At 40.3% G+C, this 14,964-nt stretch overlaps 1 protein-coding gene across 2 annotated transcripts in view; it reads right to left on the bottom strand.

Annotated features, from left to right (window-relative positions):
* The window catches only part of LOC139459638 (ATP-binding cassette sub-family A member 2-like), a 90,258-nt gene that overhangs the window by 38,648 nt on the left and 36,646 nt on the right, over window positions 1-14,964 (bottom strand). For both annotated transcript variants that reach the window (XM_071241231.1, XM_071241230.1), the window contains exons 3-15: window positions 14,194-14,305; window positions 12,583-12,743; window positions 11,054-11,175; window positions 8,879-9,262; window positions 8,157-8,252; window positions 7,323-7,424; window positions 6,883-6,945; window positions 5,274-5,438; window positions 4,347-4,610; window positions 3,603-3,731; window positions 2,305-2,566; window positions 1,426-1,601; window positions 650-753 (exon numbers count right to left, since the gene is read on the bottom strand). In XM_071241231.1, coding sequence (XP_071097332.1) covers window positions 650-753; window positions 1,426-1,601; window positions 2,305-2,566; window positions 3,603-3,731; window positions 4,347-4,610; window positions 5,274-5,438; window positions 6,883-6,945; window positions 7,323-7,424; window positions 8,157-8,252; window positions 8,879-9,262; window positions 11,054-11,175; window positions 12,583-12,743; window positions 14,194-14,305 — 2,140 coding nt within the window. The remainder of the gene's footprint in view (window positions 1-649; window positions 754-1,425; window positions 1,602-2,304; window positions 2,567-3,602; window positions 3,732-4,346; window positions 4,611-5,273; window positions 5,439-6,882; window positions 6,946-7,322; window positions 7,425-8,156; window positions 8,253-8,878; window positions 9,263-11,053; window positions 11,176-12,582; window positions 12,744-14,193; window positions 14,306-14,964) is intronic.

The raw sequence follows: 14,964 nt of genomic DNA, 5'->3' as shown, positions 1-14,964 counted from the left end.
TATAAGGATAAGTACATATGAGAGTAGGTGCGTACAAAGGTAAGTCTGTATAAAGATACGTCTGTACAAGGATAAGTGTGTATAGGGATAAGTCTGTACAAGGATAAATGGTGTATAAGGATAAGTCTGTACATAGATAAGTGTGTATAAGGATGTCTGTGAGGATATGTGTGAACAAAGATGAATAGAGAATCTCACCCTCGTGTCTTTTGATATCAAATGTATCAACACGAGTTGAGAAAAGTGGATAAACTCTGAGGCTTCACAGTAAAAAGTACTGCCATCAACGAGTGTTGAAATATTGGATATCAAAAGACACTAGGGTGAGATTCTCTATTTATCATGCTACATCATTCTTCCAACTTTTTCAGTTTGAAGACAGTAATAAGCAGTGTCTTGAGTGTAAAACGTACTGTTAACAGCTTCAGTAGCAGATCCATTAGTGGTGTCATTTAATTGTGACGTCATGGTAACCAATGACATCACAATGGTCTGCAAAGCATTGTGATGCAATTTCATTGCAGCAATATCTACTATGTAGATATCGCTAGATCTCACCCAAGTGATATCTTCTGTGGGAGCCAGTTTTGGATGATAAGTGTGTATAAGGATAAGTATGTACAAAGATAAGTCTGTGGACAGCACTTACTGGTCATACATGAAGCAGGGGTAGGGGAACTGTTGAGCGTAGGTCCCTGGCTCTACCACATCACGCTCAACCTGCACATCGATGATGGCTCTCTCCACAATGTCCTGGAATACAAACATCCCACGTAAACACGGATGCATCTACAGGCATATACACTGGCATAGGTAGAAATGCAATATACTTCCAACATGCCAATTTCTTCCTCCTTGAAGGCCATGGATTGTACATGTTGTACACATTAACTGGCAAGTGTATGTGAACAATTAACACATACAACAAGTTTCAGGTGATCTTTTATTTTTTATTAAAATATTAAGAGATAAAAAATCAGTAAACCATAAACAACATTATGACAGATCAACAGATAACAGATCATATGAACCCCAACAAACAATTTTTCATGTCTACCTGTGGGTAACTTTAAACAATATCATGACAGAGGATAGATCGAATGAACTTAGGGGCACGCGTGGCCCCCATGTCGTCTAAGGCACTGTAATTCGCTGTGCAGAATCGTGTCCTTTGGGTCCATCAGAAACCTATGATTGCGGGTTCAAATCCCATTTCACCTGATTATGTTTCCAAGTGTGTCAGCACCATACCCATTATCATGGGTTTCACAAAAGCGGTAAGTATCTGAGATCTGCATCACTTTTCCACCTTCTTCCCACATTAAGCTGACACGCCATCATATTACTGGAATACTTTTCAACATGGCGTTAAACTCACTCACTCACTCACCCACTTAACCCCTACATACAATCCATTATGGTTACCTGGATCCAGACGAAGCCGAACTCGTAGTATGGGTGACTGCTTGGGCCGGGGCCTGGGTACCACGTCTGCTTGCGGACAAACTTCGTGGTTGGGGTGAAGGTCGCGTTCTGGCGAATCTTGTAGCGGATGTGCGGAGGAAGGGAGCCGTCTGCTCCAATGTTCTCGAATACAACACCTGGGAAGGAAACCAGTTGTTACTGTCAAAAAGTGACCAGATTACACCTCGCCCATTCCTGATGTGGAAAATGTTGTATTCAGTGAATATTTTCCTATTAGCTATTCCGTATTTTTACGAAGTCGATGAATTCATAGTGTTTGTCAAATGTACCCTTAACAAATACAAAAACGTGAATTAAACCAGAATACTAGAGGTTCAGAAGTTCACCTTCATGCAGTGCTATAACACTTGGGGTGTGAGAATACACTTCACTCGCTTTTGTGTCTTGGCACCTCGACTATTCATTATGTGGAAAATGTTGTAGATGTTGAACCAATCAATGTAACCACAACTTTTCTTTAGATTAAATGACAGTTTTATTTAAATGACAGTTTTATTGTCTTTGCTGTCTAAAAGACTACTATGTCCTACCAAACAAATTAAGTCTTCAGCATGCTTGCCTAAAAAGGCGACTCTGCTTGTCATAAGAGGCGACTAACAGAATCGAGTGGTCAGGCACTCTGGCTTGGTTGATGCATGTTATCGTATCCCAATTGCGTAGATCGATGCTCATGATGCCAATCACTGGATTGTCTGGTCCAGACTCGATTATTTACAGACCCGACGCCATATAGCTGGAATAGTGCTGAGTGTAGCATAACACAACAAACAAATAAACAAACAAGCAAATTAAGTACAGCTGTATAACATTATATCTCACCTGCCAACACACTGACATTATCATGGTAAGCTTCATTAAGGAAGTACTGGACCATGGCTGTCTCGTTGTCGAATCCCTGGAACACGTTGAGACTGATGCCATCCATCAGAGTGAGCCAGCTGTGAGCAGCCTTGCTGATGACCTGGATAGAGTGCAGGTACTCCTTGCTGGTGGGCACCGTCTCGTTCAGGAAGGGAGACAATTGGGGGATCTGGAACATCCATCCCAGCATGCCACGGTGTTCTTTCAGCTCGTGCTGCATCTGTTTTTCAAAAAGAAAAAAAACATGAATTCAGGTAGGAATACAAGTCAAAGGAGCTCATTTTCCGAGTTGATGAAGAGGTATACTCACTGCCAAAAGAAATGCGAACCATAGAAACATTTAGGGAAGTATGTACACTAAGAAGAGATGTTTCAAATGTGTACCACTCAATGACAAAACTAACAATCAGTCAAGTGTTACCACAGAGTGACTTTATTCATATCACGGTATGCTGCATTTGATTTCAAAACTTTACACGCTATTCCTGCAGGAGACAAACGGTGCATCTCGAGTCATGGCTCTATGACGTCACATGTTATGCATTTATGACCAACAGTTTACACAACATAACAGTATGTTCGTTTGAGCATCCAATCTATCTCTTGAATCGGAGCAAGTCTTCATATATTAAGCAACATGTATGGTATTCACATTTCTTTTGGCGGTGAGTATATATCTGTGACAAAGGGTTTCATCAATAGTTCAATGAAATTGAAGAAACAACTTTTAAAACACATTGAATATCAACTTAAAGAGAAAATGACCATCCATCAAATCTTTTCACTTTATTGATCTGTTGTGAACATTAAAAATGAGTCTGCAAAAAGTCTGCTTTTAACAGTTTGCTGAACAATCTGCCATCAGGTATGATAGAAATCATCAATAAATCAGGCAGTGTGTTCATTTGTTGTTTAATGACACACTCAGCAATATTCCAACTTTATCAAGGTGGCCTGTAACCAAATCTGGACCAGACAATCCAGTGATTATTATTGTGAGGAAACAAGTCACCCGATCCCTTACGCCACCTCTTATGACCAGAATAGGTTGCTGGGACCCATTCTAACCTGGAATCACCACAGGGTTCAGTACATCTGGGACAAGTGAGTCAGGTCACAGTGAAGTCCATCGACCCAGGTGGTCACCAATAGAAGCACTCTCCATACAGAGAAAGCAACAAGCAGACACACAGCCAGACTCTGACAAACAGCAGACACCCAAACTGACAGACAGACAGACACACACAGGCTCCTACCTCTCTGATGGAGTCCAAGTTGTGGGCTGTCTGAGGCTCTTCCAGGTATTCCTTCAGCTCCACAGACACGTTCAGCCAAGTCCGCGCGTAGTCACTGATCAAGTCAATGAATGCAAACGAAGCATTTGCCTGCAACACAAACAAATCTAAAAGCTGATTAAACTGTCAAGCAAATGTTGTTTGTTTGTTGTCCAACGCTGCACTCAGCAATACTCAAGCTATATGACGGTGGTCTGTAAATAATTGGGCGGTCGGGAAGCCTAGTGGTTAAAGCGTTCGCTCGTCACGCCGATTCCAAACATGGGTACAATGTGTGAAGTCCATTTCTGGTGTCCCCCGCCGTGATATTGCTGGAATATTGCTAAAAGCGGCGTAAAATCATACTCACTCACTCACTGTAAATAATCAAATCTGGACCACACAGTTCAGTGAATGACATCATGAGCATCGATCAATACAATTGGGATACGATGACATGCATCAACCAAGTCAGCGAGCCTGACCACCCGATCCCATTACGTCAAGCATAGTCGCCTTTTACAGCAAGGATGGGTTGCTGAAGACCTGTTCTACGCAGGATCTTCACGGGTGTGCTTTAACATACAATCATTTAGAGAAACCAAAGTTATGGGTACACCTCAATCATTATAAGCACTGAAAAGATCTCGGATCGGAGTGAGTGAGATTTTCAGTTAAGAAAATGAAGTTCTTTTAACAAATTCTCCTTCTGTACGGTCTGCACACCTGAATCATGACGTCGTCAGCAGAGGTGTTGGCCGGGGCGTAGAGGACCTTGGGGTTGCTGTACAGGACATGCAGTAGGATTCCCAGCATCCTGTGTTGCCGGGATGACAGGCTGAGGGCGTCGAGACCAGAGCGGTGTTCAGGGTTGCCGTCCTTGTCTGTGGGGATTGTTGGGGGCGGAGTGCCGCACACAGTCTGCTGCATGAAGGACCACAGCTTGAGGAGGCCTTGGGGATGCTGGGCCTTTGGTTTCACTGTGGGGATCTGTGCAAAACAATGTGTGAAGGAGTCGTTTTTTCACAGAATCCTTCTTTACATTTTTTATTTCGGAATGGAAATTACAGTTTTATTGGGAATTGAAATAAGGCCACTGTAATAAGAAAGATTAGAGTTACCTGCCCTTGCCATTTACAAAAATCTGGCACCAGATTCATGAATGGAAAAAGGGAAGAAAAAAGACTTGGTATCTTTTTCTTTCTTTTTTCAATTACATAAGTAAAAACTTCCCATAATATTCATAATTACTTGACATTCGTCAGCAAACAAGGTTTGAGGCAATATGATTATCACAAAGTAACTTTGAAAATACACAAGGTCTTTTGAAACAAGGAATGTGAAGGTATATATATCTTTCAGAAGAGTATGTGATTCTAACAGGTACAACAACATCAAGCAAAATTTGTTGTTCAAGCCATTCATTTCCGTTGGCGTTTGTCGTAAAAATATGTTACTGCTCTCATTAAAAATCTAAATGCAGGTATATAACAGTAGACACCAATCATGCCAATAGATGCAGGTACATGCTTTTCGCCAAATACTAAAAACTATACTTTTATGTACACAGTGCTTACAAGTTCTACTGAATACGAAATGGACCTGTTATGACGGTGACCAGAGAGTGACCATCAACACCAATAACCCTCCTACCTTGGTTGGTGTTGTATCTGTGGTGTTGCCTGCAGCTGGTGTTGTTTCGTTCCCGCCTTGGTGGGCATCAGTTGTGTTGTCGATGTCGAAGGCATCCTGGGGGATCATCTCCACCAGCTTAGCCAGCATCTCCAGCTCTGTGTGGAACTGGACGAACTTGTTCACCTGTAAACCAACACAAGTCTGAGGTGAGTGAGCGTGAGTTTTTTTTTTGTTTTTTTTTTTCTTATGCCCCCAAACTAGTGATAGATATTATGAGCAATGACAACCATCGTTGAGGTACAATGACACACCATCAACAGCATTGAGTGTTTGTTGTCTAATGCTGCACTCAGCAATATCCCAGCTATATGACAGCGGCCTGTAAATAATTGAGTCTGGACAGACAATACAGTGATTGATATTATGAGCAACGATCCATGCTGTTGGGATATGATGACACACCATCAACCAAGTCACAGGTCCTGACCAACCATTCCATTTAGTCACCTCTTACGACCAGAATAGGTTAGTGGAGACCTATCCTAACCAAGAATCTCGGGGTCTTACAGGAGTAACTAGAAAGTGTTTTTACTCGTAAAAACATATGTCTCCCCCCACTCCCCTAACCCCCATTCATTCGTTTACTTCACGCTAAACCCCATCTCTTCATTCCCACCCTCCATTACTAAATAACAGAGACAAAAATAGAACTCCTAGAAATTTCAAACAACTAATGGGCACCACTTCAGTGCTGGGTTAATGTGTATACAAAGTTTCACGAAAAAATATTAAACGGTTTCCGAGTTATGGTCCGGAAACCAAGCTTACCCCCATTCAGAGTCTATGTTCAAGTTATCTCCATGGAAACGAGAAAAAATAAAAAAGTCAAAAATCTCTAAATAGCAAAAGGCACCACTTTAGTGCTGGGTTAATGTGTATACAAAGTTTCGCGAAAAAATATTAAACGGTTTCTGAGTTATGGTCCGGAAACGGTGGGAACGCCGACGCCGACGCCGACGGGAACCGTGCCAAAAACAATATGTCTCCCTCCATTCTGGGGGAGACATAATGAAGTTTATGTCACACAGGTATATAATCTCTTTCAGTCATGATAGATATTATTACATTTGTTATAATTAAGTTTTGCTTGATTATTTTTTTCTTAATGCTGCAGTCAGCAATATTCCAGCTATATGACAGAGGCCTGTAAATAATCTTGTCTGGACCACACGATAAAGGGATTGACATCATGAGCATCAATCTAAGCTATTGGGATATACAATGACATGCATCAACCAAGTCAATGAGCCAGACCACCTGATCCCGTTAATCGCCTCCTTTGACAATCATAGATTGCTGAAGACAAAGTCTAACCCGGATCTACACAGTGCTTAACGTTGAGTAAGTCCCACGAAGTTGTTCTAAATGTCAATAGCAAATGAATCCCATTCATGGAACTCTGCCCATGATACCTTGAGTCACTGTATCATATAGTAGACATACTGCAACCATGGCAACATAATGGAGACAAACGATGAGTCTTTATCATTCTTTGAAGCTGATCTGCCAACTTTCTGTTGAGTAAACCGCACATCATGCTCCACAAGCAGATGATCAATGAACTTACCTTGGTGATGAAGTTGGAAATCTTGTACGCTGTGGAAGTCAGGTTCACTGGCTTCAGGTTCAACTGAAATCATAATAAAAAGCTTTAACTACTTAATCCCTGGGAACATCTCATCACAGATATTTCAGACTACAGGCTCAGTTTGAAGACAGGTCTTTAAACCTCAAAATGAAGAGAGTACCTATAACAAGCGCTGTTGAGAATAGTCAGGCAGTAAAACCTTAATCTGCAAGCTCTACTAGTCAATTCTGCATTATCGCACAGCTACAGACATGAGGCAAGTGGAAGATGTGCTGTATACTGGTGATGTGTATGGTGATGCAATTACATCTGCCTCACCATGGTGATTTTACATCTGTCACCATGGTGATGTTACATCTGTGTCATCATGGTGATGTTACATCTGTCTCACCATAGTGATGTTACAACATCTGTCTCACCATGTTGACAATATCCTGGTCTGTGACGGAACTGCGCAGGTAGGCTGACAAGTCCTGGAACTGAGCAGACGTCATGTTGCACAGGTCCTTCTGGAGGTGAATCTGGAACAGGTGATCAGTGTCAGCATCAGATCAACTCTGCTACATTCATCAGATATGTTTATGTCAACATCCAAATCTCATCTTTGGTATTTTACAGCAGATTCCAAAGCCCAGAAAATAATGACAGGACCCAGTAAGTTACCTTTATGTCCAATCCTGTCAATTTCATCAATAAATTATGTCTAAATCAAATCAAATATCCAACAACTTGTTTTCATAACCATGTTAAAAGTGACCTGGAATTTTCGTGAAATGCCAATCGTCTCCATTATCTAGGGTCTGGTCATTTATTAAAGGGGAGATGGGTCAGAGGTTTTTGATGCACTAAAATACTGAAATACAATGAAAATAATGACCCTCCCCTAATGCTTGTCATATTGCGGATGACCCTCCCCGTGTCCTTGTACATTTATTTCGTGACCCTCCCCAAAAAGATGAAATACAAAAACACTTTATATTATATTATAAACTGTCCCTTTTTTCATGACCCTCCCAAAAGATGCATATTATTTTTTATGGTCCTACCCTTGAGATATTTTGGGGTGACCCTCCCGTTTCCCTCTGACCCATCCACCCTTATGATAAATGACTGGTCCCTTACATCCATCAAGCCAATAGTAGTCTCCCACCCTTGTTATCAGTTGGTCATGCCACAGTTTATCCCTTGAAGAATACCCTAAACCATGCTATTGTTATTATTTCGGGAGATCTCTTCAGATCTCAGTGACTCACCAGTGACTCGTTGTGGGTCTCAGGAATGAAGAGGTTTACAAGCAGTGTAGGGTCACATGACAGTTTTCTCAAGGACGAGGGTGAGAAGACCTCCATCTGAAACATGAGTGAGTGAATTGGGTTTAACACCTCTTGGAACACTGTTTCTGTTATTTCACTGCCTGTCAGCTTCATGTCTGAGCAAAGCTGAGGTCTTAGACGTTTACAACTTTGGTTTTTGTTTGTTTGGTTGGTTTGTTGTTTAACACGGCCCTCAGCAATATTCCAGCTATATGACGGCGGTCTGTAAATAATTGAGTCTAGACCAGACAATCCAGTGATTAATATCATGAGCATCAATCCGCGCAATTGGGATCGATGACATGCATCAACCAAGTCAGCGAGCCTGACCACCCAATCCCGTTAGTCGCCTTTTACGACAAGCATAGTCGCCTTTTATAGCAAGCATGGGTTGCTGAAGACCTATTCTACCCCGGATCTTCACGGGTCTTACAACTTTGGTGAACACACAGACACAGTAGTGGCGCTGATAAATCAGCAACTGTGGATGTTTGTTTTGTGAGGTGGAGGTAGTGAGGTAAAAATGGAATAGTCTTCAAAACTTTTATCATACAATGAGTCTTATGATGCCACTTGGGAAATAGCGTAACATTGCTGTAAATGGGGCTGTAATGAAATAATCTAATTGTGACCATATCACCATCTAAACATCTCAGCCTCACCTTCAGCAGCTGGGCCATCTGATCAGGGCTAACGATGAAGGACGTGTTGAGACGTTCGACAATACTGACCAACGCCTCTATCACCACTGCCATGTTCTGACCCTCCAGGAGCTTAGGGTTACTCATTATCTTCTCAAATATCTGCGTCTCCAGATTATCAATATTGCCACTGGCAGACCTCTCCAGGATGTCTTCAACAATGCCTTCAACTGCCTTCTTCAGTATTCCCTGTCCAGTGTCTTTCCAGGGTAGTCTTAAGCCACCCGTTTCCCCAGACAGTGACTGGAGAATGTCTTGCATTGGTCCTGCGTCGGCGCTCCGTTTCTGGCGGTTCAAGGTGTCCTGCATGTACACCATGTCATCTCCGAACAGGTACTTGTACACCTGGGAATGGAGGCAGGGTCACTGTCAGCATGTTACACACATAACATCTATTTCATCTTCGTACTTCAGAAATGCTTCATGATGATGATGATGATGATGATGGTCATTGTCGTCATCATCATCCACATCAGCATCATCATCATGGACCACAACATCATCATCATCATCATCATCATCATCATCATCATTCTCCATCATTATCACTGTTACAATCTACATGCCACTGTTGAAACTAAGATATTGCAGGGATTTATCTGGGGAAGGCTGATATTTGGCAGGGACCTTCATTTTACCGATATCAGAACCAATAAAGAGAAAGAGGCTTAAATGCTCATATTGACATTAATGCATTGAATGCTATTTTAAACATGATAAACTACATCTGAAATTAAGAACATAAGAACTTTTACAAAAATTTCAAATTTTGAACAACATAAAGATTTTTCCCAATTTGCCTGCGAAGAAGGGCACTTAGTTTGGAACCCTAGAAAAAATTCCTGCATTGTCTCAGTGTAAATGTGAAGTTCTACCTTAACTGGTATAGATGATAACCTTTGCGATGGACAAAATGTATGTTGTTTCATGACTTGAATCTAACTTGCCACAAAGGGAAATTGGCCCGAGACTATAGCCCTTTTTAACAAGAAGTACCCCTTTAAAAACAAAATATTTTATAGATATTACATTATTTACAGTTGGGCTGTTTCCTGGTTACAGAAAACATTGACCTTTCACAACCAAACAATAGTTACAAGTCATCAAAACCGAAACTGACATATAAAATGGAAAGATGAACTTCATAACACACAAATTCAAATGAAAACATGTTTTTTCCTGTTTACATTAAATGTTGATTCTACCTTGAGTTAGGAAATTACTTGATTTTGATTGGTCAACAAGAGGTATCAAATCACAATATCCACAGCTCATTTGAAGACCACATCACTCAATATCTTCACTAACACCAAAGAGTTTGTGTTCAATTTTGACATGGCAGAAAGAAGATAAACATACTGTGTTAACAATTTACATGATTTAGAACTAGGTAACCAGCAGATTTAACCATTCTAAATGAAACATTTGAAACCACAAACTGCACGTTCAGCATTCAATTTAGTGTGGTAAAATCAACAGGTAACTAGCTCTAAATTGAAAACTTTATTTCCTAAATCAAACCTATCCTGACTACAATAGCAGGGGGTAGTGGCTATACTTCCTATTTCCTTGTTGAACTCAAATCAAAGAAAACACTGCCTGACATGAAAGACAGAAGAAAGACCTAGTTTCACAAGGACAGTTGGTCATGTCCCGGCAGTACCTACTGCCTAGATGTGAACAGTCAATTTGAACATCGTGTCGATATTGACAAGAAAGACAGAACAAAGAGGAGCAAGTACTTCAAGGTCGGTTGGTTTGTTGTTTAACGCCGCACTCAGCAATATTCCAGCTATATGACGGCGGTCTGTAAATAATCGAGTCTAGACCAGACAATCCAGTGACTAATATCATGAACATCGATCCACCCAATTGGGATCGATGACATGCATCAATCAGGTCAGCGAGCCTGACCACCCGATCCCGTTAGTCGCCTTTTACGGCAAGCATGGGTTGCTGAAGATCTATTCAACCCCCGATCTTCACGGGTCAGTTCTTCAAGGACAGAAGTGAAACACAGCATCAGTAGCTACTTCCTAGACGTGAACAGTCAAGTTGTCGATATTGACAAGAAAGGCAGAGTAAAGAGGAGCGAGTTTCACATATTTGGTAATACGATGTAGCATCAGTACTTACTCCCTGGACGTGAACGGTTGAGTTTAGCAGTGTGTCGATATCCTCTCTTGGCAGAGAGAGGTTATTGTGGAGGAATGATACTAGACCCTTGACGCTGGGGAGCACCTGGGAGATCTCAAAATCTACAAAAAATATAAGAGTAAAATAATATAATCATGGGAATCGGGTCTCTCAACAATATCATAGCAATTTATTTCAGTTTTCAAGATAAAATGAAATTTTGACATTTTACAAAGGATTCCAATAAAAAATTAAGATAAAATAATACATTCAAGTTTATCGGTCCTTCTTGCACCATCCTCATTAACAAATTACATTTTCTTGACATGAAATTTAATTAAACTTATTTCCATCTAAAGATTTGGGCACCTTCCACTGCAGTTATTGACTGGTCCCACATCATTGCTGTTTTAAGAGTCAATGACATTTCGACAAGACAATTATTTTGAAAGAAAAAAGTTTGCATAAATAAAATTCAGAATTAATACTTGCAATACAGTATCAATTTGGTTAATACATTATTTCAGATAATACTGAAAATCAACCTGGCAACTTAAGACTCATAAGTAAAAGACTCCAGACCGTAGTCGTAGTGATTACTAAACTCTAAAAGCATCATTATGACATCTAATACTAATAGGTAGGATGAGATAGGATAAGGGTGACTATTTTGGCCCACTACAAATGTCAATTTTTTTAAAGACACAGAAAACTCTGACAGGACTTAATGTGTTGAGTTAGCATATTTGTACTAGGCCACTTAGCTCATAAAATCCTGTACATTCTGCTAAATGGCTTGTTAATCTTTAGTCATGTTAGGCAGCAGAAAAAAAGTATTATATTTCTAGTCGTTGGTTTGGCTAAAAATTGCACTTTTCATCATTTTGACAAGCTCACTTGTATCATCCACCAACACTGACTCAAACCGGACAACCTTCATAATCTGGAGGAAAACCGTAGTTGTCTCAGTAACAAAATGCTTTTTATTAGAGATACATAGAAGTTCATTAGAGTGAAGTCCAACCTGCACTTCCCCCACCCCAATACACAATACATTCAATCGTCACAGACACAAGGCATCATGTGAAGCATGACTTGTTCTGGGGGGGCAAACAGTTAAGAGTTACCTGCCCTTTGTAAAAGATCTGGAAAACTAACAAGTCTGTGGGTGTGTTGGCTCGGGGGACACATGCAGTCACACAGAGGCTACAGCACATGGTATTTTCCTACACTCTCAAGGGATAAGCCAAACACTCTCAAGGGATAAGCCCAACACAAGTTATTGCCATGGTTATCATTACTAAGATTTGAAAACAGATAGTGATGTAAAGTTTTTTTTGTCATACCACCACCAGAAAACACTTTGTTTTTGTTTCGGCTCTGTGTATCTGTGTACTATGAACATCCAAAGGCAAAGTTGAAATAGATTTCTCTATAAGAAGCTTGAATATGGTTGGGTATTTCCATTTTTACACTCCAATAAATATCGATAATTTACATGTATGGTAAGAAAAAGGTAAATATCTTACCAGAGGCATTTTTAAACTGGTCATGTAGAAATGCTGGGTCGTCTATGATGCTCTTGTACAGGTCTGGTATCTGGTTCATTTCTTCAGGAGTGAAACCTGGGTCGAAGAAATTGCGATTCTCTGCCAACACCTGTAGCCGTTTAAGGACGGACGTGGTGGAGCTAGAATAGAGAATCCATGATTACTTCTACAAAAAATTGTGACACCTGGACAAAAGACGTTATAAGTTGTAGCAGTATCACAAGGGATACATGTGGTTTTATGCTTCCCGTGTTTGGTGTTATACCACGAGCCGGAGGCGGTGTAAAACCAAATGAGGGACTCATAAATGCCCCTGTACCCCAAGTGATCCTGCTACAAGGAACTTATCTTACCGACATGTTTTAATATGACATTGTAATAGAATTAAAACAATTTCAAAATGGACAGAAAACAGCTGTTTGATTGAGCTGAGGTTAACTTGCACTATGTCATATGACTTACAGTGACTCGGAAAAAGCGTGTGGCTTCTTGCTTTGAAGCAGGGTACAAAAGATTTATTCTGCCTCTCAGAAATCCATGTGCAGTCTGACTTATTCATGGTGGGGTATAAGGGATTTATTCACCCGCTGAGATATTTATTCCCCACCAAGGCGGGATACATAGTATTTATCAAGATCATGTGAACCAGTCAGATGGAGGTATGACATGGAAGTGTGATCATTTTATTTACATTAAGCTGTCATCATCAGATTGTATCAACTATGGATCTTTCTTTCAGTATCATGACACATATCTGACCATGACATATCATGATATGTATTGTATAGTGACCTGACTACAGTGAGCAATATCAAATCATGACCTCACTATAGTGATATGTATCTATCATGACCTCACTGTAGTGATATGTATCTATCATGACCTCACTGTAGTGATATGTATTGTATCATGACCTTACAATGGTGATAAGTATCTATTTAGACCTCACTGTAGTGATATGTATCTATCATGACCTCACTGTAGTGATATGTATCTATCTTGTCCTCACTGTAGTGATATGTATCATATCGAGACCTTACTGTAGTGATATGTATCATTTGTGACCTCACTGTAGTGATATGTATTGTATCGTGACCTCACTGTAGTGATATGTATCTATCGTGTCCTCACTGTAGTGATATGTATTGTATCGTGTCCTCACTGCAGTGATATGTTTTTATATGTGACCTCGCTATCGTAAGTATCATCTCGGGACATCATGATACATATCGCATCGTGACCTCACTGTAGTGATATGAATTGTATCGTGACCTCACTGTAGTGATATGTATCTATCGTGTCCTCACTGTGGTGATACGTATTTATACGTGACCTCGCTATCATAAGTATCATCTCGGGACATCATGATACATATCGTATCGTGTCCTCACTGTAGTGATATGTATTGTATCGTGACCTCACTGAAGTGATATGTATCTATTGTGACCTCGCTATCATAAGTATCATCTCGGGACATCATGATACATATCGTACAGTGACCTCACTACATGTATGATGACACGGAAGCGTATCTTGACTTTGTGTACAGCCCCAGTCTTATAGAAGTGACTCGACTACTGAGATTCTCACCTCGAGCTGGGGAAGTCCAAGAAACCATGTTCATCCGTGTGTCCATTCTCACAGAACATCTGCATGATGGAGACCAGGCCGGAGGATGGGAGAGGCATGGTGCGGAAATGAGCTGAAAAATAAACAAGTTGACATTTTACATCTTCCGATAACACAGACAGATTAAAAGATCATAAGGCCTACAAAGGTAGAGTTTAACTTCATCTGAAGGTTGTTTTTGCACTGTACTGTACAGCTGGTAACATAGTTTGCATCAGAAAATAGTGTGTGTGTAACAGTGTGTTACATTTGACTCATCAGGGCTTGAGACAGGATTTCAGTTCATCAAACCTGCAGTTCTGTAGTCTAGCTCGTTGAAGTCCATATAATAAAATCATTTACCTTACATGTCTACTAAACTAAAAGCATCATGACAGCTTTGTTTGTTTTCCCTTACAGACCGGCATCATTACTTTCAATTCCATCTATCACAGAGAACCAGGCTAACACATTTGATTCAAGATCTGCAATTCCACTTTATTTGTCTGCTGGGAAATAATTCTTTTTCTTATTGACCATGTACAATCTACAGTACGATGAAGATGGTGACCAATGTTCATGATGTTATGATTTTTCTTCAGCAACTGACATATTTTCTTGCAAATCCATGTATTCAAGAAGCCCATAATCCTCATCCTAACACATTTGAATAATTTTTTTTCCAAATCAAATTCAAATGCACAACGGAATATATTTTTATTTCGGTGATATATTGATTTACGTGTTATAAAA

The sequence above is a fragment of the Haliotis cracherodii genome, unplaced genomic scaffold (genome assembly GCF_022045235.1).
Source record: "Haliotis cracherodii isolate W230 unplaced genomic scaffold, xgHalCrac1.p SCAF_13, whole genome shotgun sequence".
In the NCBI taxonomy this organism is placed as follows: domain Eukaryota; kingdom Metazoa; phylum Mollusca; class Gastropoda; order Lepetellida; family Haliotidae; genus Haliotis; species Haliotis cracherodii.
The sequence above is the reverse complement of the archived record's forward strand: the minus strand, read 5'-3'. Positions and strand labels throughout refer to the sequence as shown.